Source organism: Coturnix japonica, chromosome 2 (assembly GCF_054131305.1).
Source record: "Coturnix japonica strain WE chromosome 2, WE-NBRP24, whole genome shotgun sequence".
Classification (NCBI taxonomy): Eukaryota; Metazoa; Chordata; class Aves; order Galliformes; family Phasianidae; genus Coturnix; species Coturnix japonica.
This window is the reverse complement of record NC_140664.1, coordinates 43,909,322-43,935,097: the sequence shown is the minus strand read 5'-3', so window position 1 is coordinate 43,935,097 and position 25,776 is coordinate 43,909,322. Positions and strand designations below refer to the sequence as shown.

The 25,776-nt window shown below is 35.6% G+C and overlaps 1 protein-coding gene across 9 annotated transcripts in view; it reads right to left on the bottom strand.

Moving 5' to 3' along the window:
* SMCHD1 (structural maintenance of chromosomes flexible hinge domain containing 1) overlaps nucleotides 1–25,776 on the bottom strand; it is a 61,776-nt gene that overhangs the window by 24,806 nt on the left and 11,194 nt on the right. For 6 of the 9 annotated variants that reach the window (XR_014943420.1, XR_014943422.1, XR_014943421.1 and 3 more), the window contains exons 2-30: nucleotides 23,969–24,044; nucleotides 23,352–23,513; nucleotides 20,153–20,235; nucleotides 19,923–20,053; nucleotides 19,077–19,191; nucleotides 18,805–18,924; nucleotides 17,269–17,435; nucleotides 16,225–16,318; nucleotides 15,771–15,981; nucleotides 14,919–15,039; nucleotides 14,635–14,818; nucleotides 13,976–14,173; nucleotides 13,738–13,851; nucleotides 13,357–13,463; nucleotides 13,103–13,185; nucleotides 12,843–12,956; nucleotides 12,193–12,270; nucleotides 11,991–12,110; nucleotides 9,877–10,021; nucleotides 9,446–9,542; nucleotides 8,371–8,443; nucleotides 6,238–6,377; nucleotides 5,676–5,810; nucleotides 4,624–4,851; nucleotides 3,832–3,980; nucleotides 2,734–2,822; nucleotides 2,205–2,323; nucleotides 1,202–1,369; nucleotides 191–316 (exon numbers count right to left, since the gene is read on the bottom strand). Coding sequence is in view for 5 of the 9 variants with exons in the window: in XM_015855331.3 (XP_015710817.2) it covers nucleotides 191–316; nucleotides 1,202–1,369; nucleotides 2,205–2,323; nucleotides 2,734–2,822; nucleotides 3,832–3,980; nucleotides 4,624–4,851; nucleotides 5,676–5,810; nucleotides 6,238–6,377; nucleotides 8,371–8,443; nucleotides 9,446–9,542; nucleotides 9,877–10,021; nucleotides 11,991–12,110; nucleotides 12,193–12,270; nucleotides 12,843–12,956; nucleotides 13,103–13,185; nucleotides 13,357–13,463; nucleotides 13,738–13,851; nucleotides 13,976–14,173; nucleotides 14,635–14,818; nucleotides 14,919–15,039; nucleotides 15,771–15,981; nucleotides 16,225–16,318; nucleotides 17,269–17,435; nucleotides 18,805–18,924; nucleotides 19,077–19,191; nucleotides 19,923–20,053; nucleotides 20,153–20,235; nucleotides 23,352–23,513; nucleotides 23,969–24,044 (3,747 nt within the window). In the remaining 4 variants the exon portion in view is untranslated. Of the gene's footprint in view, nucleotides 1–190; nucleotides 317–1,201; nucleotides 1,370–2,204; nucleotides 2,324–2,733; nucleotides 2,823–3,831; nucleotides 3,981–4,623; nucleotides 4,852–5,675; nucleotides 5,811–6,237; nucleotides 6,378–8,370; nucleotides 8,444–9,445; nucleotides 9,543–9,876; nucleotides 10,022–11,990; nucleotides 12,111–12,192; nucleotides 12,271–12,842; nucleotides 12,957–13,102; nucleotides 13,186–13,356; nucleotides 13,464–13,737; nucleotides 13,852–13,975; nucleotides 14,174–14,634; nucleotides 14,819–14,918; nucleotides 15,040–15,770; nucleotides 15,982–16,224; nucleotides 16,319–17,268; nucleotides 17,436–18,804; nucleotides 18,925–19,076; nucleotides 19,192–19,922; nucleotides 20,054–20,152; nucleotides 20,236–23,351; nucleotides 23,514–23,968; nucleotides 24,045–25,776 lie in introns of those variants that run through there. The other 3 variants (XM_085539630.1, XM_085539628.1, XM_085539631.1) reach the window with 3 other exon arrangements.

Below are 25,776 nucleotides of genomic sequence, written 5' to 3'. Positions count from 1 at the left end.
TCAGTTCTGGAAGCTGTTTACATTATTCACAGATATCAGTATCAAGTGAGATGAATTATTCTTTTGCATCCTTACAATATGTGCATGCTTTTTTTTTTCTTAAAAATATCTTAACAATGAAGAAGAAATAGTAGATAACACCCATCTGTGCTATGTGAACAAAACTTCACCAAGTAAGACCTATGCTTACCTTCAGGTTGCTACTCTTTATAAGGCTGATTTTGACATTAGGTTCAGGAGATGGATTTCCCCACTGATCACACAGTTGAACAACAAGGGGCTTCAGCAGTTCTCTGCCATTAATCACTGCAACAGGCTGGAAGATACACAATGGCATTATTCTATTGTTTCAGATATATTAGACATTTATTGTGTATCAAGAACACCCAAAACAATAGTGTGTGCCTTTTCCATACTCTTTGACTCCTATAACAGATAGGTGACGTCAGAATTGTAGAACTTCTCGGAGGCATTTGTAGAGTTCTCCCCTTTGTATTCTTGTCATTATAAGACGCATGTCTTGACTGAATTTCACATGTGGCTCATGTCAACAAACTCAAAGGAAAGCCAAGATTCTGAAGAAGTTTATGCACACTTTCCTACTTCCTATAGAAGGAGCAAGTGACCTACAACCTTTTGTCTTTTGACAGATCTTGACAGCTTTTTAGAGAGTAAAAATAGTTAGGACATTCACTTTGGTTTTCCTACGGTAGTTTCCTTCTCCATTTTCCCAACAATTCAACCCTTGTACCTGCTTCTGCTCATCTACCTCCTATTGCAACTTAGTATTAACACTTGAAAAAACAAACAAATAAAGGGTAGTTAAAAAAATCCCCATCTGATAAAGTACAGCACTCCACTTTCTGACTGTGATTAAAAAAATTCTAAGTAAATTCAAAGTTATTGTGCTTAGCTATTTTATGAAAAATCCTTCACATTTACTGCCCCATTTGAAACTTACACTTACACAAATGGCTTGCAAAATAATTAGTTTTGCTCATGTTATAAGGTCCTGAACAAAATAAAAAAGTATCTCTCAAGCTGTCATATTCTGACAGTTTTCAGAAGTATCATATTAAGAAGTTAGTTTTTTCATCTTTGCATCCTGTGCTCCAAAAGCTATGCAAATAAAAGACTTGCTGATTAGTCACCTCTTCCCATCTCCCCCCACTCCTGCCCGACCAGGACAAAACTGATTTACCTTTTCTAACTCTGGCCAATCCATAATTTGTAATTTAGCAGGTGATCCCGGAGTTAAATTTACTCGGAGAAAATCAGAAAATTCGCGCCAAGCAAAGCACAGTTCCTTGCTTCCAAGTGCACACGGTTTAAATCGAATGCCTTTGACTCTCATTGTTGATGTACTTTCCTATTGAGAAATAAAATTTTAACAAGAATAGAAAAAGATAAGTGTATTTTTTCATTCTTTTTACTACTGTATTTTAACATTTACGCATACTAGACGTTATTTACTATTCCTAACTAAAAATCAGTTATATTAAAAATTAAATTAAATACAAATTCCACTCTAATTTAAGTGGACTTCTTGAGTAAGAAAGGATCATTTTCAAACTCAAGCATTTCTCAGGGACCTGCTTTCCAATGCAAAAATTATGCATAATTTAGTTATATTTAGCATTTTAAAAGTACAGGGCGCATTTCAAATCCAGCTGTGGCAGAAAATATCATTAATTCTTTAAAGGATTGTAAAATCAATTAAGATACCATTCACAAAGCAAAACAAAACAAAAATACCAAACAACAAAACACCTTGGGGGTGTTCAAAGAAAGACTAGATGCTGTGTTGAGGGACATGGTTTAGTGAAAGCTATTGGTAATAGGTGAATGGTTGGACTGGATGATCTTTTAGGTCTTTTCCAACCTTGGTGATTCTATGATTCTACAAAACCCACACAACCACCAACAAAAGAGAAGTTACAAAGAAGAAAAGGTAAGGAACAATGGACTGGAAACAAATGACATGACTGTCATGTTGTACAGCTGCAAGAGTGATAAGATTTTTAACAGATGCCACTATTCCTTAGAATGGGTTCATAAGAATTTAATATTATATTTTAATGCTTGCCACCTAGCACTTGATTTCACTATCTTTACACAATTTCAGTTTAATTCTAACAGAAAGAATGAAGAGAAATTACCTCACATAGGCCATATGGAAATAAATTACATAGTATCTTATTTACCTGCCAGGTTATTTGCAAATTTGATTTATCAAGTCCAGGCCCCGCAACTCCTAGGTAACTTATACACGCAGATGTCACTGTTTGAACCTGATTTCCATACTGATCCGTTATCATTACATCTGTTAGAAAGAACATAATTTACTATGAGTAAGATACATGCTTTGGCAGCTGCTTTAATGCAAATGTACATTATATACCCACAATACATAAACAATTAGATGAGTATCATAGACTCTCAGAATGACTGAGGTGCGCAGGGCCCTCTGGCCCATGCTTTTTAGTAGGCCCACACAGAGCAGGGTACCCAGGCCGTCACATCAAAGTTCGATGCAGGAAAATATATGTACCTACTTATAGTACACAAATATTTATGCTTCCCACTTTCTTTTTGAGCAAGATTGCTTTTCACTATAAAGTTAAAAAAATTCATTAAATTGAAAGTTAATTTTTAGCCTTTTAAGCTAGTTTGTTCTATGCGCTTACATAGAAACGTATTTTACAATATAGTGAAGAATATGTAAGTACTCACCAATTTCACCCTGTAGATCTTCCCCCAACTGTAGTGTGTTTGATCCTTCTAATTTGCACTTAATGTGCTTGGGTTCATCAGGAAGTGGCCTAAGTTAGCACAAGAAAATGTACTTATAATCATTTTCATTAAGCTAATCACATGAGAACTCAGAACAAAGAATGCAGCAGTAACCACCCACTTGTGACTGGAGGACTTTTTTTGGTTTTGTTTTTCGAATTTACCATTCCATGTATTAGAGGACCATATCTGATGTGCATGAAGTTTACATAGCAGCTTTTACCTCAAGTATATCAGGTGCAGACTACCAGACATGACCCCCAGTTAATTTATGCAACAACAACAGAATAAGCCCTAAAAGAGTTCCCTAATCTGAAACTGCCTTCCCAAGACAAGCAAAAATGTGTATGAAAATTAAAAAATCCACTACTCTACTTCCTTTCAAGAAAAGTATCAAATCAGACTGCTTTTCTGCTCATCGTATAAGAAAACCAAATGTACTACTTTAATCGAACTTCATCTGCCTTTAAAAGTGGAGCATCACAAATGGCAGTAAATAAAGCTTTAAGCTCCAAATACTTAAAGAATCAAATCCATCTCAGCAAATGTTATACCGTAAGCAAAGCTAGTTGCTAAGACTCAATAAGGGATAAACAGGCAATTTTGAAGTTCAACTTACAGTTTAATGCTTTTTACCAAGGTACCAGATACAGGTATCCTCTGTTAGGCTAGGTAAATCTTTATAAACAAAACAGCAGTGGTAACAATGCACTCTACAGCGATATTTCACTTTACTTAACAGTGACATGACTCTAAAATAAGAGTAAAAATCCTGTAAGCTAACACTTGATGACAAGTTTTCAAAGACAACAATAATTTCCTTCAGTATAAATGCATGTACTTTAAAACGTGATCAGGACTAGGCATAAATAGATTGCAGTGGAATCTTTCACACAGTTAATACTCTCATTTGTAAATATTTTTGCTCTAACATTCTTCTGATATAAAATTTAATTATTTCAGCTTCCACAGAAAAACTTAGATCTATAATCCTTCCCTGACAAAATAATTCACAAAATGTATTTAAAACATACAAACCTGATTGTGAATGCACTCTCCAAAGACACGTGATCATCAAGATAACTTATTAGACAGTAGCGTACATCTTTCACTGATGTTGGTACTTTCACATCAGGTAACAATCCTTGCATCAACTGTTCTTTGTTAATTTTGGGTGTCCAGTTAACCTAAAATTAAAATTGTTTAAATTAATCAGAAATTAAATTATTAACAACCAGCAAAATATTACATCTGAAGTCATTCTAAACATGCTGAAGCAAAATACAGGTAATACCTTTCAAAAGGTAAGTCACAGCTCTCTGCCCAAATCCGCATATTACTCTTAATATAAAGTAAGCCTCTCTCACTGCACCTTCCTGAGTAAAGAAATATCTGATTCAGAAAAACCTTACCAAGAAGTCACATATATGGTAGAGCTCTATCTTTATAGATAGATTAGGCTCTGTGTACGTACACAGACAGAGAAACAAAATCTTCATGAAAAGATATGTTTATTCAGCATTTCTAAAGCTGGGAAAACCTCAGATCAGAATGTTAGAATTTTATTACCGTGTTTAGATGGAGAGCTGGAAATCGCTTTTTTCCATGCTATCCCACAGAATTATTTTGCACTTCATTGAATGTCTTCATCTCGTTAACTAAATAATATTAATAACATGACTTTTTTCATCAATTCACTATGCAGATATTAAAGTTTACAATAACACAGTCTTGAGGACTATTATTTGGAATGACAGTCTGATGTCCATGGATTTTAGAGAAGCACTGGATAATTCTCCCATTACATACTATTTCTTCAAAAATACTTGCCTTAATTTTTTCTGCCATAGCTGGAGTTATGTGTATCTCCCTTTCTCCTTCATCATACATTTGGAATAGAAGGTTGTGCATGATATCTCCAGCAACCCAGTTGATTTCATCCTGATGTTTAATTTGAATAGCATTTTGTCCATTCATACTCAAGACCTGCAGCCTTGCAACGCGACTGCTTGGAAGAAGTTTAATCATCTTTTCCACTGGCAGCACATCTTTACAACTCTAAACATGGGAAGGAAGGGAAAAAGAAAAAGACATTATAAAGACATCAAATATATATAAATATTGCTCCATAAGTCAACGGCACTACTCTAGATTATAAAGTATGAATAGTTGTCCAAATACAAAGTTAGCCTAACTTGTCAAAAGCAAATAAAAAGGGTATGTCAGAATGCCTACATATGTTTAATAGCAACTGGAACCGATGGTACTTAGAAAGTATTTTGTATATTATTCAGTATTTTTGGAACAATTTTCAAAATAATTATTTAAGACGAATCCAAAATAACCTGCCACGTACATTATCTTGCCACACAGTTATTTGTTTACACCTTTTTCAAGCTAAAATGCTTATTTTCTTCAGCTTTGTGTCCCTCCTGATTACCACAAAGCTTGAAAGTTCAATAACGTAAAAAAACCCGCCCAAGCCAACAAACTATAAGACTGAAATATTCATTTCTAACCTCCAGAAAAATTATATTCTCGAGACGGTTCTTCTCTATGGTTTGGGGAACATTTTATCATGCCTATTCTGGCTCTAAATGTTCATGCAACAAAGTTAATTTCACAGAAGGAACAAGTGAGTAAAAAGGGAATGTAAATTCACAGAAATAATGCTTATTTCTGAAATACTAAATGTGAGAGGTAGAGAAAAAATGGAGTTTCTTTGCCTCTTTATGGTTTCCTGGAGATAAAAAAAGGACAGATGTGATTCTTGGGCTCATGGAATTCAAACTGGGAATTTTAGGGGCTTAGTTGGTTTACGAGCAAGACAGTACTTAAAATACTTCCCAGACTTTTGCTCTAACATCCCAATCAATACTTACAGGTATTTCAATCCTTGCTTTGAGCATCTGGTCTTTCTTTATATTCTGTACATGTATGACTGGACCAGTTAAAATGTTCGTTCCAGCATTACTGCAGTCCACAGAATATACAGGTAGGTTTGGAGCACCTGAAAACTATTTAAAACATACAATTAAACTTCAAGTTTCTTCTGCAGAACTAGAAGGATTATTCCAGAAATGATTATTTGTGCAACTCCAGTTGCCAGATATGATTATTTACAGATGTTTTTTTTTTATTTCATAAAATCCCAAAAATTAATTTAAAAAAGAAAGTGTTATTTTTTTTTTCCAGGTGATAAAAGATGTGTGAGATAAAGGAATAAAAGAATAATTTACTATCTATACCACTCCTTTATAATTCACACATACACAATAGCCTCTTTATCCATTAAGGCAATAAGTTCCACTTAGTTGATAAAGTTGATAATTTTTCTAAAAAGAAAAAACACAAAACACCTAAGTGTCATGGTTAAAAATAGGCTCTTTTCCTAGTCCTTTTAAAGTATCAAATCTTTATGAAATATTATAAAATGCAATTTACCTTGCAATGAACTATCAGTTTTGGCTGTGCTGTTATATTGCCTGATTCATCCAATACTTCGACCTGAAAGGGGAAAGCTGTGCCATTTTCAATCTTAAGAATTTCTGAATCTGGTTTTACTTTCAACTGATGTGGGGGGCCTGTAAAAAGAACAATTGTAGAACAGTGGTTATGTTTTAGATAACCCACTAGACTCAATTTTTTCTATCTTGAATAGCATTTTAAATCCAAGAAACCAAGATACCTATGGGAACAAACACTTCAGCCTAACTCAGATGTACCAGTGTCACGGAGTTCTCTCTAGAGCTCACTCCGGGACAGTGGGCACAAACCCGGGGCAGCAGGAACAAAAGCCCCCACCCCCTTTTCTCTCACCGCACGGTAGTGGCCCGGCCCGGCCACGTGCGTTTCGGAAGAGGGGAAGGGAAGGGAGATTGCGATTAGGTCTAACAAAAAATGAGGGAGAAAAAAGGTGATCTGAGAACGAACGGCAGTTTAATAACCCAATAATGCTAAACAACAACAAGAGAGTTTCAACAAAGAGAATACCAAGTCCCCAGTCTCACCGATGGAGCTGTGGAAGGCAGGAAGCTCTGACCACGTTGTCTCCTCGCAGGGAGCCGGGCCAGCAACCCCGTCCCCTTCCTCACTTCCCTTCCAGTGCCCCTCCCCACATGCCCATTAAGGCAGTTCGCAGAAAAAAAAACTTGTCCCCTTTACTCCCATTATGAGGCATGGTGTTCTGATGTGGAATACCAACACCAACCAAATTGCAAAACCATAACAACCAGTCAAGAAGTTTCAAGTGTCAAGAAGTTTCTTGACACTGTCTGTCCATTAATGTATATCACCTGCTATTCTTTGGGAAAACATAAGCTTCCACACATGCAAGGTATAAACAGACAGTGCAGTACATTCTACGTACTATACCAAACCACATTCTTAAAAAGAACATGAAGCTTTCTCCTGACATGTGAAAAACAAAGATAATTCATGTTGAGCTACGCGAACAATCATAACACGCAGCAGTTTCATTACCAAAGCCATCAGAGCTACAACTTGCATCTAGAGAAAAGAATAGCAGATTTTTATGGTATTACTTCAATACAAAAGTGAAGCTACTCCTCCAGTGCTCACTACTGGAGTCACTTCTATTGAACATCTTTATTAATGATCTCGACGAGGGGACTGAGTGCACCCTCACTAAGTCTGCAGACAACACCAAGTTGGGAGGGCCTTCAGCCTAAGGTGAACAATTAAGCAATTCACAGCAATACAATCTGTCTCAAGACAGTTTGCTCAAAGTGACTGCTCCTACATGAAGATTTAACCGACCAAATAGCAATGAAAAATAGAATCAATTGTGCCTTGTTGGTCTAACAAAGCTTGAAATATACATATTCTTGACCAAATGAGAAGGGAAAGCCTGAAGACAGCTAAATAGAGAGGATAAAAATTAACCTTTGAACTACCATATCTCTTGAATTAAAAAGCAAAAACAGCAAAAAAAAATCATCAGACACAAGAACAGGTTAAAATGGAGAACTATAATCATGTAAGGAAATCCTCAGTACCAAAGACATCCAAAGAACAATAAATCTGGTAAGAGTGGTGGACCTACAGAGCTCTATATTCATCTCCTGTGTTACAATAAAGTCAATGCGTAAACACAAAAGATCTCAAACTAAATCCCAACTGCAAAAGAAACCCCTTGCTTTGTTGGGATAAGAAAGTGCATGAGAATTTACTAATTCACAGCATGACTTCTACAGTGAGAGAAAGTTAGTGCAGGTTAGCACAAGTTCAGGGACTTAATTAAGAAGATTGCGAAGATAAAAATATAATTTTATTCATTCAGCAGGGCTAGATTATAAAAATATATACAAAAAGTTTATCTCAAGCAGGTAAATTCCAGCTACCAGAACAGTGGACAAGACTGGGCTGCAAGTTATTCCTGCCAAGATTAACATGTCCCTTAGCTTTATTTAGTTTCAGCCACCACCTGAATGAGTTAAAAAATTCTCACTGAATGCTTCAGTGTAAGTACTTAACTCCTTATGAGAAGAAACATTTTATTAATAGTATCTGAACAAAGTTCAACAGAAATTCACCAAACATATAAAAGATTCTTACCAGGCTGCAATCTTATTTTAAAAATTTGCGTGTCTTCTTTCAATCCAGGAAGAGTAACCTTCAGATTAAAGTTCTAATGAAAAGAATATTTTTAGTATTAACCACAAAAAAAATCAATCATAAATTGCTTCTTAAAGTGATGTTAAACCACATATATATGAATTTCAGAGGTCTAAACAATTTTTTTTTTCACTGCTACATAAATAAAGATTTTTCCACTGCACTAGAATTTGTTTTGTCATGTTATTACTCCCGAAGAGGTTAAATACAGGATTTGCAAGGTAAATTACAAGGTCCTGAAGCTATCATACATTATGGTTTTCTGTTCAGAGGCTTGTTTTACTGTAGACAAAAACAAAACGTAACAAAAAGTAAGTTTAAATGAAAGTTCTGCAAGCTCTGTGCTGAGTATTCCTTAGCTGATTGCAAGTAGAAAGGCACCAGATTTGGTATCCATCTCATCTCTGAATAAGATCATTAGAAATACCACTGTTGCTGCAGAATTCCATCCCTAAAACCCATTAATTCATAAGACAGACAGAAAATGAAGCAGTCTAATCAACAGTCTTGCAAGCACTAAAACTAATTGAATTGCAAATAAAAGATTTTCATATTTTATAATTTTGAGAACATGCTGTTGCAGCTCGTGAAGCATCATTCTTTCAAGTTCAGAAATACAGTTGCTGCACAGTTTTAGTTTCATGAACCTGGCCTATGTCTTCCATTTGCCTAGATATAATATGTAACATTAACAGCTCATCGCTTGAAAGAAAGTAATTGGGCAAATTTTTTGGCCTGCCAAGGAAGAGAAGCAGAAAGAGGCTTAGGCTGATGCCTCACGACATTAGTTTAAATCAATTTCAGCATAAATTTGAACTAAGACAGCTGAATTAGTATTCTGCGTACACTTTACCACAAATGCTGTGTGACTGCCCACCCCTCAAGGCAGTGCAATAAACTAATAGAGCGAAGCTGTGGATAGAGCAATATGAAATCATGAGGAAATATCCCAAGAAAGAGCAATTGCCACTTGTTTCTTAAAAAGAATACTTCAAGTTTAAATTAATTAGCATACCTTGCCCTGGCAACTATTTACACAGCCTTTAGCAGTGACACCCTTAATGATGCAGTTTGCTCCTGCAGTTAACTCTTCATATTGCAAAGTCAATCCACTAAAAAAAAAAAGAAACAACGACAAAACAAACAAGCAAACAAAAAACCAAACAAACAAAACCACAGAAAAAAGAAGAACCAATTTAAAAATGAATAGTGTTTTAATTCTTCAGTAAGATTTCCCACTAAGATATATACTAGATACTTTCAGGTATTCCTATGGAAATAACAACAAAAATAACAGTCAACTCATGTTTAAAGTATAAACCACTCAGACAAAACACAAAGAATACATTGTTACGAGAAGTACAACAAAAACATAAAACATCCCCCACCCCTAAAAAAATTCCAAACCCCAACCACCAAAAAAGGATGATGAGACAGATGAATTACCTAGCTTCAAGAATTGGTTTAATGTCATTTGTCAACCGTGTTGCGTGACCAAACTCATCCTGAAATTCCAAAGGAATATTAAAAGGTACTCCAACCCGAAAAGGAAGCTCCAAAAGACCCACTGAAAATTTCTCTGCTTTGCCCTCTAAGAGAAAATATTAATACATTTTTAGAAGTAATTATGTACGTTCATTGGCTTTTTCTTAATTAAAGCTTCAGTTAAAACAGGTGCCTTTCAGCCTCAAAGTAAATAAGCTGTTCAGAATGATTGTTGTAAATAAAATTTCTGCTTATAATATTCCTTTAATTGTTAAGCTCATTTATGCAAAACACATTTTTGTTCTACAGCTACACCACATTTTAGAGATAAAGGTAGTAACTAAGTATTATTTGTAGAAGAATCCTGAGCATCTTTTCTGTGAAATACGGCCCTGTGATACTGCCTATGATTAAGCACTCCAAGCTAAGACAAAAAACGCACATTTCGTTTTGAAGTTTTTGACATCATTTGCACACAGCAGCACAAAAGGGAACCTGTGAATCACTAATGTTTTGTGGGATCAAACATTCTTGGCCTCTGAAAAAAGAAGCAATACAGTGCAGTGCTAGATTGCTGATAAATATCCTGCCAAATAAATAACTACTTTCACTACCTACAGATAAACTTCTTTTGCATCAGATATGAAAAAAAATTACAAGGGAAGGGAAAATATGTTACCTTGTATTGGCCAAAGCTACTTGAATGCTAATAATAACAGAGACTTCAACATTTCAATAAAATTTAGAATCCTATGATTAAACCATTAAAATGCTTTGACAAAAAAACAGTAAAATAACTTCTGTATGGCCAATATGATTAATTAGCAAAAAAAACCCATGCTGAATTAAGAAAGCAAAACCCATAGACTAGCTTAGGAAGTTCAGTTTTAAGAGCATTTTTGACTACTTTTGCCTTTTAAGCTTACCAGGAAGAAATGTAAATAGTGAAAAACACCCTATTGTTAAATAAAATACTTTCAAAGAGCTGCTGATTTCCATTCACATTTTAATTCTTCTTCCCTGAATTGTCAGAATTTTCATACACAGAAAACATGGCCAAAAATACTGACTTCAAATATTCACTTTTCAAGACTGAAGATAAGAAAAAGGCTAAGTCATCTTAATGACAAGTGAAGATACCATTAACTGCAGGCAGCTGTGCTGTGGGAGGCCACAGTACCACTGAAAGTATTTTTTAAAATACAGAATGCAGTTCTGAAACTTTTTAAGATTTGCCTTTTGTTTTAATAAACAGAGACAAAAGAAGGTTCTGTATTCATTTATAGACTTTTTTCTTTTTCTTGGCACCTCAGGATGCTGATTTACCAGAAAGCATTTGGGGATCTTTCCACTAATGAACTCTCCATAGGAGCTTAGATAAAAATGAGGGAGGTCACAGACTGCTTAAGCTTGATTTTGTTGACCTTATGATCCCATTCTTGCCATAGCACTCCAGGCCCTTTTGCTCATCAATCCTGTTTAATAGTCCTGCACAGGGATACTGTTAACTCTCTGCCTCTCCATTTTTTTTCTAAGTTTAAATTCAGATTGGTTTTTGCCACCTCAGGAAAAGAAAACAAAATTGCTGTATGGCAAAATAGTCGAGGAAAACTTCTCCTTTCAAATTAGAGAGCCCAAGCCATGGCAGGATCTGTCCTTCTCATGTATGTATATTGCTGATGCTTTGATTACTGTATGCAAGCACTGTGTGTATATATATGCATACACACACACACACACGCACACACAAAACAGAATAGGTCTTCATGACAAGATTAAACCAGGGATGTATAATAAAAAGCTAATGTATTTTTTGCAAATTAAATTTAACAAGAACATAACTGAAGGTACTGCTTCAGATGAATTAGACAAATCTAAAGTAAATTGTTTTAAATCCTTAGAAATATCATTTACAGGTAGTATACTCCTTCACATATATATTTTTTAAATTCTGGAGAGAAGGTAGAACCTTAAAGCAATTACTGCTCTCTCAACTAACATAAATAACTTGGATACATAAGAAACCAAACAAACACAAAAAAATAAAAGAAAACTGGTATGGCTGAAATTCTTACCTACAATAGTAAATTTAAATGTTTTAGATGGCAGAGGCCTTCCTGCGTAAGTGTCTGCGTTACTTTCGTTTAAGACAACCTGTAGCTTCAAAGTGTAGTTCCCAAGTTTCTGAAGATTCTCTAAAGGAAAAAAAGAATAAATTTATAAAGAAAAAAAAGGAGAATTACAAATAAGCTGAAAATACTGCAAATATTAACTCACCCATTTTTTTAAACCAGTATGGCCATTTGCCTCCATGCTGACTTATATGAGAAATTATTTCTTTATTCCCTGCAGGTGCTGAAAAACAAACAATTAGCTATACATATTTGCAGATTACACATACTTCTCCATCATGTAAAAACATGTCACTATTGAATCTAAGAAACATAAATTCATATTCAGAGATAAATTTCTCCACTTCTATTGTGAAGAAGCATAATGTTCTGTGCATATTGATACACAAAAGATGACAACAATGACGGGTTCTTTAAAGAGAGCTAGTGAGAAGACCTGAGCTTTTAAGGCAGGGGTGCTATATTCTGATTTGTTCTGAAAGAGGAAACTACTCCAAGCTTTTTATACTTAAAATTTGAAAGTGACTTTCAAGTTAACATTGTTATGTACTTAACAAGCCTGGTCTCTGCTTTTTTGCAACACTCAGACATTAAATACTTAGCTCGGAGGCTGTGGGAAATTTGTGAAACATGGCTTTGGATTTCTACATGAATCTCTGATGGGATACCGTCCTTCAAATTAAAAGCTGTGTTTGTCTACCAAACTCTAACATGTATTATGTCTATATATACAAGCAAAACACTTCATGCACTTTCAAACAATAAAAGCTAATTAAAATAGGGTCAAGTACTTACAATGTAAAATGACTTTGAGTTCAACAAGAAGTTTCTTTGAACCTCCATGGCTTGTACCTGGAAGCTTTTGCATTGCTTCTCCTTTTTTGTTCAGAATTTCTATTCTTAATGCCCCTATATTTTTAAATGAACAAAAGAAGGATTTTTAAAGTTTGCTCCTCATAACTGCCTGGAATTTTCTGAATGCTTGATTTTAACAGAGATTAATGGTATCACGTTCAACTGACATTTTTAGTATTCAAAAAGGAAAATGACTATACCTATTGGTGTACCAGCCAACCTTGTTTCATTTGGCAATAACTCATCTCCTTCAGGCCAAGTTACTGACAGTTTGTCTGGAAGTCTAGTGAAAGACAGAAAGAACAGAATATACATGAAGGGCTGTTTGGGAAAAATAAGTTTGAAACTGTCCTTTCACTCAGAATAAACCTAACCGTATTTTTGTGATGCTTGAAATAATCCTAAAACTCTTTGTATGAGCTGCACAAGTAAGCCAACACAGTTCAAACCTTACCTTGCCATTTCGTCCTCTATATATTTTTTAACAGCTTTTTCAGACACTGTTCTGTCTAGTTTTGAGATAGGAATAGTTTTCATTTCAGCATACAATGCCTGAGGTTCCTGGGAAAAAAAAACATTACATCTAGTTATAAATAGACAGATTAAAACATGTTAGAGAGAAAACTTTCTCCATCAAGGGACCAGAAAGGTAGACATAAACATAATACAAAATGCTATCAAATACTTCTTGGTGAATCCACTGAGCACTGTGCTAAAATTTAGAATTTTCAACAGTTTTTGGAAAAAACAACTTATAAGGAAGTCTGATCTACGATTAAGTCTACAAATTCCAAAAGTATACAAGACATGATAATCCTTTACATTGTTGTCTTACCAAAGCAATTTGAACCTCTCCACCAGTGGCAAATATATCCCCATCATGGTCTCCATACAAAAAAAATTTCTCAATACTTCCATAGAATATTGGAAGAGTCTTAATGGTTTTCACCTGCAAAGAGAAGACAACAACTACACTCAATACATTTATTCTGCATCAAGCACATCGTATTTGCCTTTTGAAGAAAAAAAAAAGAAAGAAAAAAAAAAATCACATCAGTGAGCAAATAACTTACCAGCTGCCCAGTTCTGAATATTTTTCCATCCCACTCTATTGAGGAATACACTGTCCAAGGGCTCTGCATTCTTTTGGATGGCAAGTCAGTACGCGTAGTTATTCCTTTAAAGACTGTGAATTTTATCTGTTTATCATATTTCTCATGACAATCTTTGAGCCACAAAGCAAATTCTCTGTCAATTTTCATTCGCTGCTCCTGAAAACAGATTATAAAATAGATATATATTATTAATGTATTTTTATATTTAAATCTGATAAACTCCAAAGTATGAAGAATTTGAGGAGTACAATGATACTGTACTCAAAAAACTAGATTCTTCAGCCTGTAAATGCTACAATACTTCTGGGCAGCTACCCTTCAAAACAGAGAAGGTGTTTCCTTAGTGCTTATATGTTTTCTATGACAGTCTTTCCATGCAAACTATTATATAGTAAGTAAATAACACCAGTGTTAAAGAAATAAAAGACTAAATCTTATCTTTTCAAACTTAAAGAGTCAGCCTTGCTACCCACTAAAACTGAGAGAAGCATCTGCCACAAAGTTTTGCAGGAGTCTCCAAGGTTAAAGTTCTTCAGAAACAGAAAAATAATCAGTGACATGAACCAGTAACCACAACACATACCAGGAAGCAATATAAAATAGATTCGAATAATCACCTGTCCATTGAAAATTCTTGTAAACAGAGTATTCTTGTCTTTTAATTTCAGCTCTAGATCCATGAAAGTGAGCTTGTTTGTGCTGACCTGAAACTTATCATTGGTAAACAATGTACCAGAAATCCTGTTATAGCATTCAACTGGTGCCAGTCCTCTCTTCTTTGGAGGAGCACACCAGTCAAAGCTTAAAAAGAAAGAAGACAGACATTAAAATCCTTTTCTAGGCAAATAAAGGCGTTTACATTGTAGAAAATGGTCTACACTGAAGAAACACCACCACTTACTCTTCCACAGTTGTGTAAGGAATTAATCTTCCATTCCAAAAACATTCAAAAATAGGCCTTTTTCCTCTGGCACCCTTTTCTATTACTATGCAGTCTTCATCATCATCATCATCGTTTAATCCTTGATTTAAAAGAGCGTACATGAATAACATCCTTAAAAAACATTATAATATGAAACAACAACACAGCAGTTAAGGATTATCTATGGTTTTTACATCAGGCACACAGAAGTACATGATGCCAAGTTGGATGCCAGATTTTTCTTTAAGAAATAACAAATAGAACGTGTGAGGAAAATTTTAAAGAGGGATTGAATAGTTCCAATTTTCAAGTATAATTTGAGTAAGTAATACTTTTCCACCACTTAATGTGAAGTCTTGTTCTTCTAGTATTGTAAAATCTCATCCATATTAAACTCATAATTTATTTTGTTAAAACAATTTCACATGGTGGTGATTTTTAAAATTTTTTTTTAACCTTAGTATCTGAAATCAAGACGGGACAAAACAAATGTTCAATTTAGGACTTATTTTATATGTCGTTCACTGCCATATTCTGATACTAGTATGTCCTGAATCAGCGCACCCGTAGCAACGATCTAATAGTTAGGAAAGTGGAAATGTTTCAATCAGATTTCATTTTTAAGTGTTTGTAATTTAACAGCAGATGGAGCTGTGTGAAAGATCAAATTTACATGTACGAGTTACCATAACAGCCAATGATATGAGAGAAAGTTTTCTGTTCTGTCACAGAATTGACACTTCAATTAAAATGTTTCTCTTTCATGAAAACACTCAAGAGTAGTAGGATTGTCTATAACAGATGACTGCCATTGATAAGCATTATACTCACTTGATGGAAAACATGGGTCGTCTGGAAATGTTTCTTTATCATACAGGAAAGGATGGTATCTGATTATTCCTTCCACTATACCATCTCCATCAACAAGAGCTTTAAACTCAAAACTATCTGCTGCAGTATTTATATACAGTGTCTGCATATCATCTTTTATCTCTCTAAGATTGACAATTTTTGGTACTTTTCCTTTTTCAAACATAGAAATCTAGAGAAAAAACAGAGCAAGTAAATTTCCTTAAACCAAATACCCACAACAATCAGAATTTCTGACATCTGTGTTAACTACATTAGCAAAATAAACTAGTTCCTGCACTGCAATGATAAATAGCACTACTTCTAAAATATTATACTGTGCATATATCTTGAAAGACTGCTATAGTTCAAAATAAAGAGGAACAGGCACAATATTTAATAAGTTAGCAACAGAGAAGAATTTTTCATTTCTTACCTCAATGTCAATGTTGTTGAAAGGCTTTACACCTTTTGTGACAGCATTAGTTTCATTTCCCTTTGGTCCATGGACATAATAGTGATAGATATGTCTGAAATACATTTTCAATGAAAAATATATGTAAAAAAAGATATTGAAATAAGAAAAATCAAATGTTATAGATTAAAATAAGCTGCTTCTTTTTTTATTATTGCCTCATTCGGTTGTTACAAGTCTACTCAACTCAATGAACAACAAGTATACTTGGTACAGACTGAATGCATCAGGGAAAATAAATGCACCTGCAAGTGTTACGATCTCCTTGCTTCTGACATCCACCCCACTAACTGCATCCCAAGAAAAGATCTTGGTTCTCAGACCAAAGCTCCTTATGCTCTCATTGCTCAGGACTTCAGAGCAGACTGCTGAGCCCACACTGCTTTGCAGTTTCACTGTGCACCTTCCACAACTTAAAAGGTGCTCTCATGGCCTTGAAACATCACAGTTTTGGGGGAGGTCAGATAGTAAGGTTATGAGATTAAGTTGTTATTCTGACAGCTATAAAGTTATTCACAACATGACAACTAACAATTACATTAATAATGTAACAATTGCACCAAATAGACTAATAGCTAGATAGATCATTTATAAAATATCAAGTCACACTGGTACCGATGCTTATAAGTATCTGTTTGGATTGAAGACTTTCTCAGTTGTGGTAGTTTCAGAAAGAAACAGCTAAGACTTATTGGGGCATCGACAAAACATCCATCAACAGTCTTAGCATGAATAATGAAATGATTAAATACAAAAAATAACTCTGATTTTGTTAGTAGCTTTATTTTAAAACACCGAATCATAGAATCACTCAGGTTGGAAAAGACCTTAAGATCAAGTCCAACCACAACCTAACCATACTACCCTAACTAACAACCCTCTGCTGAATCATGTCCCTGAGCACCACATCCAAATGGTTTTTAAACACGTCCAGGGATGGTGACTCAACCACCTCCCTGAGGAGCCTATTCCAGCGCTTAAAGCAAATGTAAAACACCAACTTACGCCAGCTGCCTTGTCCAAAGATGAAAGTAGTTTTTCAGGTATTGCATATGATCTGGTTGAACACCTGTAATGATAACTGCTGTGAAACTCTCTTTATCCCTCTCTTCCATTATTAGATTCTGAAGAAATCTTTCATCATCATTTGTGATATGAGAAGAGTCAGATGGCTACAAAAGAGTAAAATAATATCAAGAGGAATGTAAACTAAATTTCTGAACTCCCATCAGCTCTGAAAGGATTAAAATAAACAGAACAGGAAGAGAATGCAGAACACATGATGCTAAGAATCACAAAGGATTAATGCGTAAAACAAAAGCTTCCAAGTTAAATTCAATGAACTGAGAAATCCTACATCCTTGATCCAGTTCATTTTCAATGCACTCATCGCGGTGTTTTAACTGTTCAGTTTAGAAATGCATTTACTCATGCTCACTGTAGCATTCTGTGATGTGAGTTCTCAATCAAATTCACTTGGAACAATCATGTACAAGATGTATTTTTAAAGTACACTGTGCCATTAAAAATATCTTAGTTTTTAAATGGATAGCCTCCTTCCTGAAATAGAACTCAAAGTGGCTGTGAAACGTAAAGCACAAATCCTCAATTCCAGCTCAAATATCACAGACAAATGAAGTTCTGACAGTCTTTTCCTGGATGCACTTTACTCTTCTCATAGATTCTTACGCTGCACAGAAACGAAGTGGTTGATGCAATGCTTTGTGCAACACCAGCAGATAATCTTTTGCATATGCTTCATACAGGAAAGAAGATACCTTGAATATGACTGAGATCTTTGTAGATATTTCAAATGACAACTGAGAAGTAAGTAGTAAACGAAGCTTTGTATCTTGTTTTGCAGGAAAGCAAGCATAACACTAGGATGTCACCAAGTAGGTGGAAGGATACAACTCTGAGCTAACAGTAGGTAGCAAAATAGGCTTACTTCCTCCATGGAACCATGGAGATCTCCTTAATATACAGGATTATCTGAATAGCTTGGAGGCCTTTCACCAAACTACCATGGCACATTTCCCTATGCCCCTATCATCCTTTTCCCATAAAAAGTCATATTTACTTGAAGGAAAAATAAGTAGTTAAGAAAGGTGTCTGATATCCATCAAAAATTATCAACTTGGTGTGCCATCAATACTATCTCTCTTAAGAGAGTTGTAGTTTTTTTCTGCAATACCTTCAACATTATATTAATTTCATCTCAATTTCTTTGCAAAAGTAACTTCCTTTAACAAACAAATGCTTCAAATATGCAACTATTTTCTAACAGTAGCAAATCCTTACAACTTTATTTCTTCTTCTTACTTTTTACTTAAACTTCTTCATATAGGCCATGAGGACTTTTCACTTTCAGTTTCAAGTAAACTGATAACTTCTTTTAGAAAATTCCTCATTACTTCCTTTTACACTACAACCTGCAAGTGGTGCAAATGACAAAAGCATCCCCACATAAATACAACAAAAAGTCATGTTAGCCTGGAAAAGGTTTTCCTTTAAAACTGAGAAAGCATTACAGCTACTTACCTTTCTGTTTCGAATGAATCCATGATATATTGCTTCTTTGTTTTTCTCTTTCTTTTCAAAATCCTCTTTGGAAAGGACAAGTTCATGTACATCCTGAGAATCTGCAGGTTTGCTTATCACCTGTTTGTATTAAAGAAAAAGCATTTAAAATCAAAACAAGGGTTAAAATGAACAGTAAAGTAACTTAGTGGCACAGTAAAAAGCTAAGATAATAACAATCTCTTCATGTAAATATGTTTTAAAATAAGCTTACAAGGCTGATGTCTACTTACCCTGGCAGACTGCCCAACGAAGAATACTGCTTGTTTACCTCCAACTCCAAAATATGAGATATCACTATTTAAACTACGAGGCACCGGCAAAGGGCGAACATATCCTGAATGATCACTGAAAGTGAAAAGTAAGTTTAATACATTTTCAAGCCAACTGTCATTAAAAAAGTAAGTAAATAACTGATCCAAATATCTTGCATTAAACTGATCCTGCACTTAACTCTGTTCAAATGTCCTTCATTTCACAGACTACAATTACAATTTATGTTCCTAAAACTGATTTACTTCTTTTTTAAATAAGATGCAGGTGCATTCTCTCTTTTCCTCTTTAAGTTACCTTAATAAGACATTTCATCCCTTTCTAGCAAACCAACCTTAAGTCAGTTACACACATTTAAATCTTATCTAGTTTAAGCAAGCAATAGGACAAACATCCATTCTTTATATTATGGATGACAATAAAGAATGAAAAGGTGTAGGTAAATATCCTAGTGTAGCTTACAGCTATGCTGTAAATGTGTAAGCATGTAAGCATGTTCAGGTTTCATTTTACATTACATTGTACACAATTAAGTAAAAAAAAACCAAACCCAACACAACAAAAACCCAAACCAAAACCCCGCATTCCTTATTCCTCTGGGAAGCCAGTGGAGAAAAATATTCTCACAATATCACAGAATTAGCAGAAGTTTCTCAATTTTCTACTTACAGGAAATACATATCCAATGTTATGTAATCACAGAACGACAGATTTCATCTAAGTGTTGGTACAGAGATACGCCTTAAAATGATTTTCTACAAACACTTGCTATTTTCCAGTTGTAAACACGATTAAAACTTTCTAACCTCTCAAAGTCACCTTGCCTTGTAAACTTGGACAATCTATATACTGCCCAGTTGTTAAGCTGCTTAGAAGTCATTCCTCTTCCATTATCGATCACAACAACAGCTGGTTTTCCATTGGAGTCATCAAATAACTGTTTGGGGAAAAAGAAATACAAAAAACAATGAGCAGCTTGGATAACATCACCAAAAAAAGGGGAACTACACCCAAAAAATGAATATTTCTGACTTACCAATTTAATCTGTATGCTTCGAATACCTGTATTTTGAGCTGTAGCTGATAGAGAATTGTCAATCAACTCAGCAAGAGCAAATGCTGAAGAAATGAAAGAAAAAAAAAAATCACCCCATTAAAATCTTGTTCTTAAAACATAACTCTTCAAAAACAGACGCCTGCTTTCAATAGTTTACTGTGGGCTAATACGATAATACATTCATTCTGTGTTGGATTTATGTGGTAAGGTGCTGACTGTAGCAGAGGGGGAGGGTGCACTGCATGGGGGGGCTCTTTGAGAAGGATGATAGCCAAGAAGGTTCAACGGGGTCAATTGCAAAATCCTGCACCTGGGTTGGGGTAATTCCAAACATTAGTACAGACTGGGGGATGAATGGATTGAAAACAGCTCTATGGAGAAGGACTTGGGGATACTGGTGGATGAGAAATTGGAAATGAACTAGTAATATGTGCTTTCAAAACAGAAAGCCAATCACATGCTAGGCTACATCAAAAAGAGCATGGCCAGCCAGTTAAGAAAGGTGTGTCTCCCTCCCTACTTTGCCCCTGTAAGAATCCTCTTGGAGTACTGTGTTGAGCTCTTGGAGCACCAGAAAGATGTGGAGCTGTTGATAGAGGAGGGCAGCAAAAAAAATGACAACAGGTGTGGAGCAATTCTGCCATGATGATATGCTGGGAGAGTAGGATTTTTTTATTGTTTTTTGTTGTTGTTGTTGTTTATTTGTTTGTTATTTGCTTTTTTTTTTTTTTTTTAGCCTAAATAAGGCTCTGGGGAGCCATTATGGGGGGCTTTCAATACATAGAGGGGGGGACTAATTATCCTCTCCTGTAGATATATTTTCTTCCTCGAATATATCTGGAGCAAATTAATCAGACAAAGACGCTATGATATTCTACATTCAGACCATACTGTAAAATGGGATGTTGTTATACACCTTGATATTTTCTTCTATTATTCAGATACCTTGTAACAACGGTCTTTTTTTTTTTAACAGTATTACGATGATTTTTCATGCTGTCCTTTTGAAGCTGGTGACAATGGATATGGTATTTGTAAAAACTTCACATATTTTCTAAATGATGCAAAGATTGGCAGAATCTCTGTAGCACAGAAGTGATCATAATGCGAAGCGACAGAACTGGAAAATGTCTTTTATGGTGAACAGAGAGGAAATGGGAAACAAATCAACTGTGCCAGTAGCCAAAGGAAAACTAGACGTGTGCCATGTATTATCTCTCATGATTTCACAGCAGCATTTTGAGTCTTGTTGAGATAAGCAGTAACATTTTCCTAGTAAGGTGGGCATTTCAGTGGAGAGAACTGGTAGCAACAAAATACATGGCTGCTTATATAAAGTGCAGTACTGAATTATTCCACATTCTTAAGGAATTTATGAGACTTAACAGTTCTTTCTGTGAAAACAAGCGCAGTTGACTGTAGTACTGATTGTAGTACTGTTTATTCAAGTGAGAACAGAATGAGTTGGACTGCCTGTTCATTTGAATCTTGTTAAATTCTACAAATGGGAGAAGTGAGGACAATATTTCTACCTTAACTTTTGGAAGGTACACATTCATCTAAAAGTGCTTTTCTCACATTTAAGTAACTAAATCAACATATACAAAAAAAACCTACAAAATTTCACAAAATAAGCAATTAAGTGGGGGGCTCAAAGCTAGAAAATATTGTGAATACTAAACATTTACATGGTTTAGAAGGTAACTGGACACACCTACAGAAAACAATAGTCTACAGGCATGAACGCAGAGGTCCCTCAATCCCCTCTGTTACGTCTCTGCCTTTCTGTTTTCATAATAAATCCCAGCTATCTGACACCAGCTGCTGCTAGGAACAAAATGAACTAAGCAGACACTGAATCAAAACAGAGTATTCTGGGGAGTTGGATGGAAGGTAGTAAATGCAGGGGAGAAAGAAAGGGAAGGGGCCAAAAAAGTAGTATTTAAAAGTACAGATGGTGTTTACGGACACTGATGAGATTCCTCTGAAAAAGAAATAGCTATGGTAATGGTTTTGTGCTTAAGTCTTGATGTTCATGTATTTTTCTAGACAATTTTGAGCACACTGAACCTAAATCACAGAATCTCAGAATCCTTGGAGTTGGAAGCGCCCTTTAAAGGTGATCTAGTCCAACTCTCCTGAATACAAAAGGACATCTACAGCTAGATCAGGTTGCTCAGGGCCTGATCCAGCCTTGCCTTGAAAGACTCCAGAGATGGGGCACCAACCACATCTTTGGGTAAACTGTTCCAGTGCTTCACCATCCACACTGTAAAAGACTTTTTTCCTTACATCTAACCTAAATTACTCCTCTTTGAGCCTGAAATAAGGGTGAACCCTCCTGGACTTTCATTTTCTGGTTGAGGTACCTGTAGAAGTCTTCCTCGTTCTTTCTGGCATCCGTAGCCAAGTTTATTTCAGATTGGGCCTTGGCTTTCCTGACTCCACCGTGACTTAGCCTAGCAGTTTCTTCATACTCTTCCCATAGCACCTGGCCCTGGTTCCACTACCTATGCATTTTCTTCTTATTCTTCAGTTTGACCAGCAGTCCTTGGTTCAGCCACACCAGTCTTTTGCTTTCTTTTCCTGACTTGGTACACCCGGAGATGGAGAGCTCTTGAGCCCTGAGGAAAGTCTCCTTAATGATCTGCCAGCTCTGCTCTGTACCCTTGCCATAAGGAAAGTTTCCCAGGGTCTTTTTTTGACTCTTCAGTTCCCTGAAGAGCTGGAATTTAGCTTTCCTAACGTTTAGCTTCCTAGTTTTACTCTTCACCTGTCTCATTCTCCCTCCAGAGCATAAACTTACATAATTTAAAAAGTAAATGCAGCTACAGACAAAATTTTTAGGGAAAACATATATATATGCATATATTTTTTTACAATAAAGTAATAGAAAATGGTTAAAGTTACATATTTAATATTTGAGCTAGATCAAATCTAAAGAATATATAATTGAAGTAATACTTGTCCTCGTTGTTAAAGCTAAGTCCTGTAGAACCACAGATGGAACAGTAGAAAAAAATTCTATGGTAGCTTTTATCAAAACTAGTCATCAAATTCAAACATAAGTTCTGTTTTAAATACAAGAGACAAAGCTTGATGATAACAACTGCGCTGTTCTTAACTACCATATTCATACAAACATCATTAATGCAATATTATTTTGGAAAATACTTACGCAAAGGATTTTGCCCTTCACTAGCGTAGTATTCATACATTCCACTTTTGACAAGTGTATCATAGTGGGGAAGGAAGTCAATTCTCTCCTTTGTTGCTGAAACCAGGGTTTGGTCAACTGACTGTAGCAGATACAGAGTAACTCCATCCTGAACAAGTTCTTCTGCAGTGAAGACAAAATAAAAAGTGTGTTGGAGACTGCTCACTGTACTATTCAGTTTATTTAAACAGTCCAAGTTTAGCCACAGATAAGCTCTGTGTTTTCTTAAGTAATGACAACTGAGCCTTCTGGCAAGAGGACCTGATTAAAAAATGTTTGCGTATTTCCAAGCTAAATAAAGCAAGTTTCCTTTGCTATTTATGAGCCATTTTTTTTCTTCCCCCAATTATTTACAGAATTTGTAATGGAAGTAGAAAATTCACCCTATACAGCTTTTATTGTACTAACTAGCACTTGCTAAAAACGTTCTGTTAAAGTCAATTTTGTAAAATTCTTGGCAAATTATTTCACAATTTTTATTTCCAGTTAATTATTGCATACAATTGTATAGTTACCATGTGGCCTTTACAATCAACATAAAAGGCGCCTATACTTACTTTGCTGTCTAAGATACTTACTGAAGTTGTCTTCTGTAATTTCTTTCCTGCTTGTTGTGGTGATAACAAAGTTTTCATCCAAAGATATGCCAAATGCCTACAAAATTGGAGGGAATTCAGTTACTCCACCAAACATTCAGATAAATGGAAATAACAATGGTCTTTCTACTAACGTTGCCAGAAAATTATTAAAAAGTGTTCAGACATTTTTGCCATATTAACTCAGAAGTACAAAACACTTTTATTCCATAATTCACTTCCTCAATTTAGCTAAAGTTCTTTCCTTTCTTGCCTATTTAAAGTAACATTCTAGGGACCAAACAGAATTATTAAGGAGGAACTCTCTTATAGGTAACCACCTTGGGGGAGGAAGAACAAGACTGAACAATTCTACTTCAAACTAACCAAAAAAGCAATACTAAATATCTAGATGACCCATATTTATCTTCACACTTAAGGCGTTAAATCAAATGTTTATTATACTCAGTTACACATGAAAATACTGTTCGCTAATTTTATCACGTGTGAAAATCTGAGATTGCTTTCAGGAAATTCTTTATCATTAAAACACTCCAATAAAAGCTAACTAATTTACTACTCCACCTCTGAAAAATGGCAGAAATTAGAGTGTCAAGTTAAGGATTCTTCCCTGCACCTGAATGAACCCAATGTCAACTGGTTACTTCAATGTTCAGACAGCAGTGAAGCTCACCAACTGGGAAGCATTGCTAAGGACTCAACCATCGACAGAGGTCTGGATGGAGCCTTCACCCTCTGGAAGCAAATGCTATTTGCTGTAATGGAAAAATACCTCTTCAAAGAAGATCTGACGCCTGAGTTAAATAAATGGACTATTACAGAAAAAGGCGTCCATTATTTGAGAGAATCTGTCATGGTTACATAACCCCATGACAATCCATGTCAAGAGCATGATCGTGAGAGTCAGGTAAACCACCAAGCATGTGGCAGAAATTCACTAGAACTGCACCAGGAAAGTACACCACTACTCTGGCAAGAATGTATGACACAGGGCAAAGACGACTCCTTTTATTTGAACCGATAATTAGACTTGATGTCTTTGAGCAACGTTCAACCCTTCTACAAGCTTGTATTTCAGCCATTTCAAAAGTAACTGAAAGACTGGATAGAATGGAGTGAAAGTGGGAAGAAATTATGGAGGAACTGTCTATCCTGCTTCATCATGATGAACCTGTGGTATCATCAGAGACACCTGATAAGGATCAGGGTTATCCAAACAGCCTACTGAAGGGGCTGATCAAACTGATTTCCCCCCTACCTGCATCATCTACTATCTCAGCTATTAAAAGAAGACACCCTCCTGCTTAAGCAAGTGACAACAGCAAGACTATGTTGCATATTGCCTTGTGGCATTGCCAACATGACCATGGAGAAGATATGAAGAAGAGGCATAAAAAACCCACTTCTGCACTTTCAGCATGGGTAAAAGAATTACAAGACAGATCAACCATCACCAAGTTGGCCTCCTCTAAGAAGGTGATAGCTCAAGTTGCTGCAGGACACAGCAAGTTGCTGTAAGGACCATGGTCATGACTCAGAGGAGGGAACAACAGAGGTAACAATTAGAGAAGCCTTGCCTTCAGATGAGGCTGGAAGGCAGGGGGGAAGGTATAACAGAATGTATTGGACTGTGTGGATTCAATTATGTGGTCCATCAGGACCACAGAAATATGAAGTACTGGTGTGTAGTGCAGTGAACTCTAACGGCCTTAAGTCACGAAGAGACAGAATTTGTATTTCTGGAGTGACTGGGAGTTCCAGAGAGTCCACTGTGCTGGAGGCACTAAGAA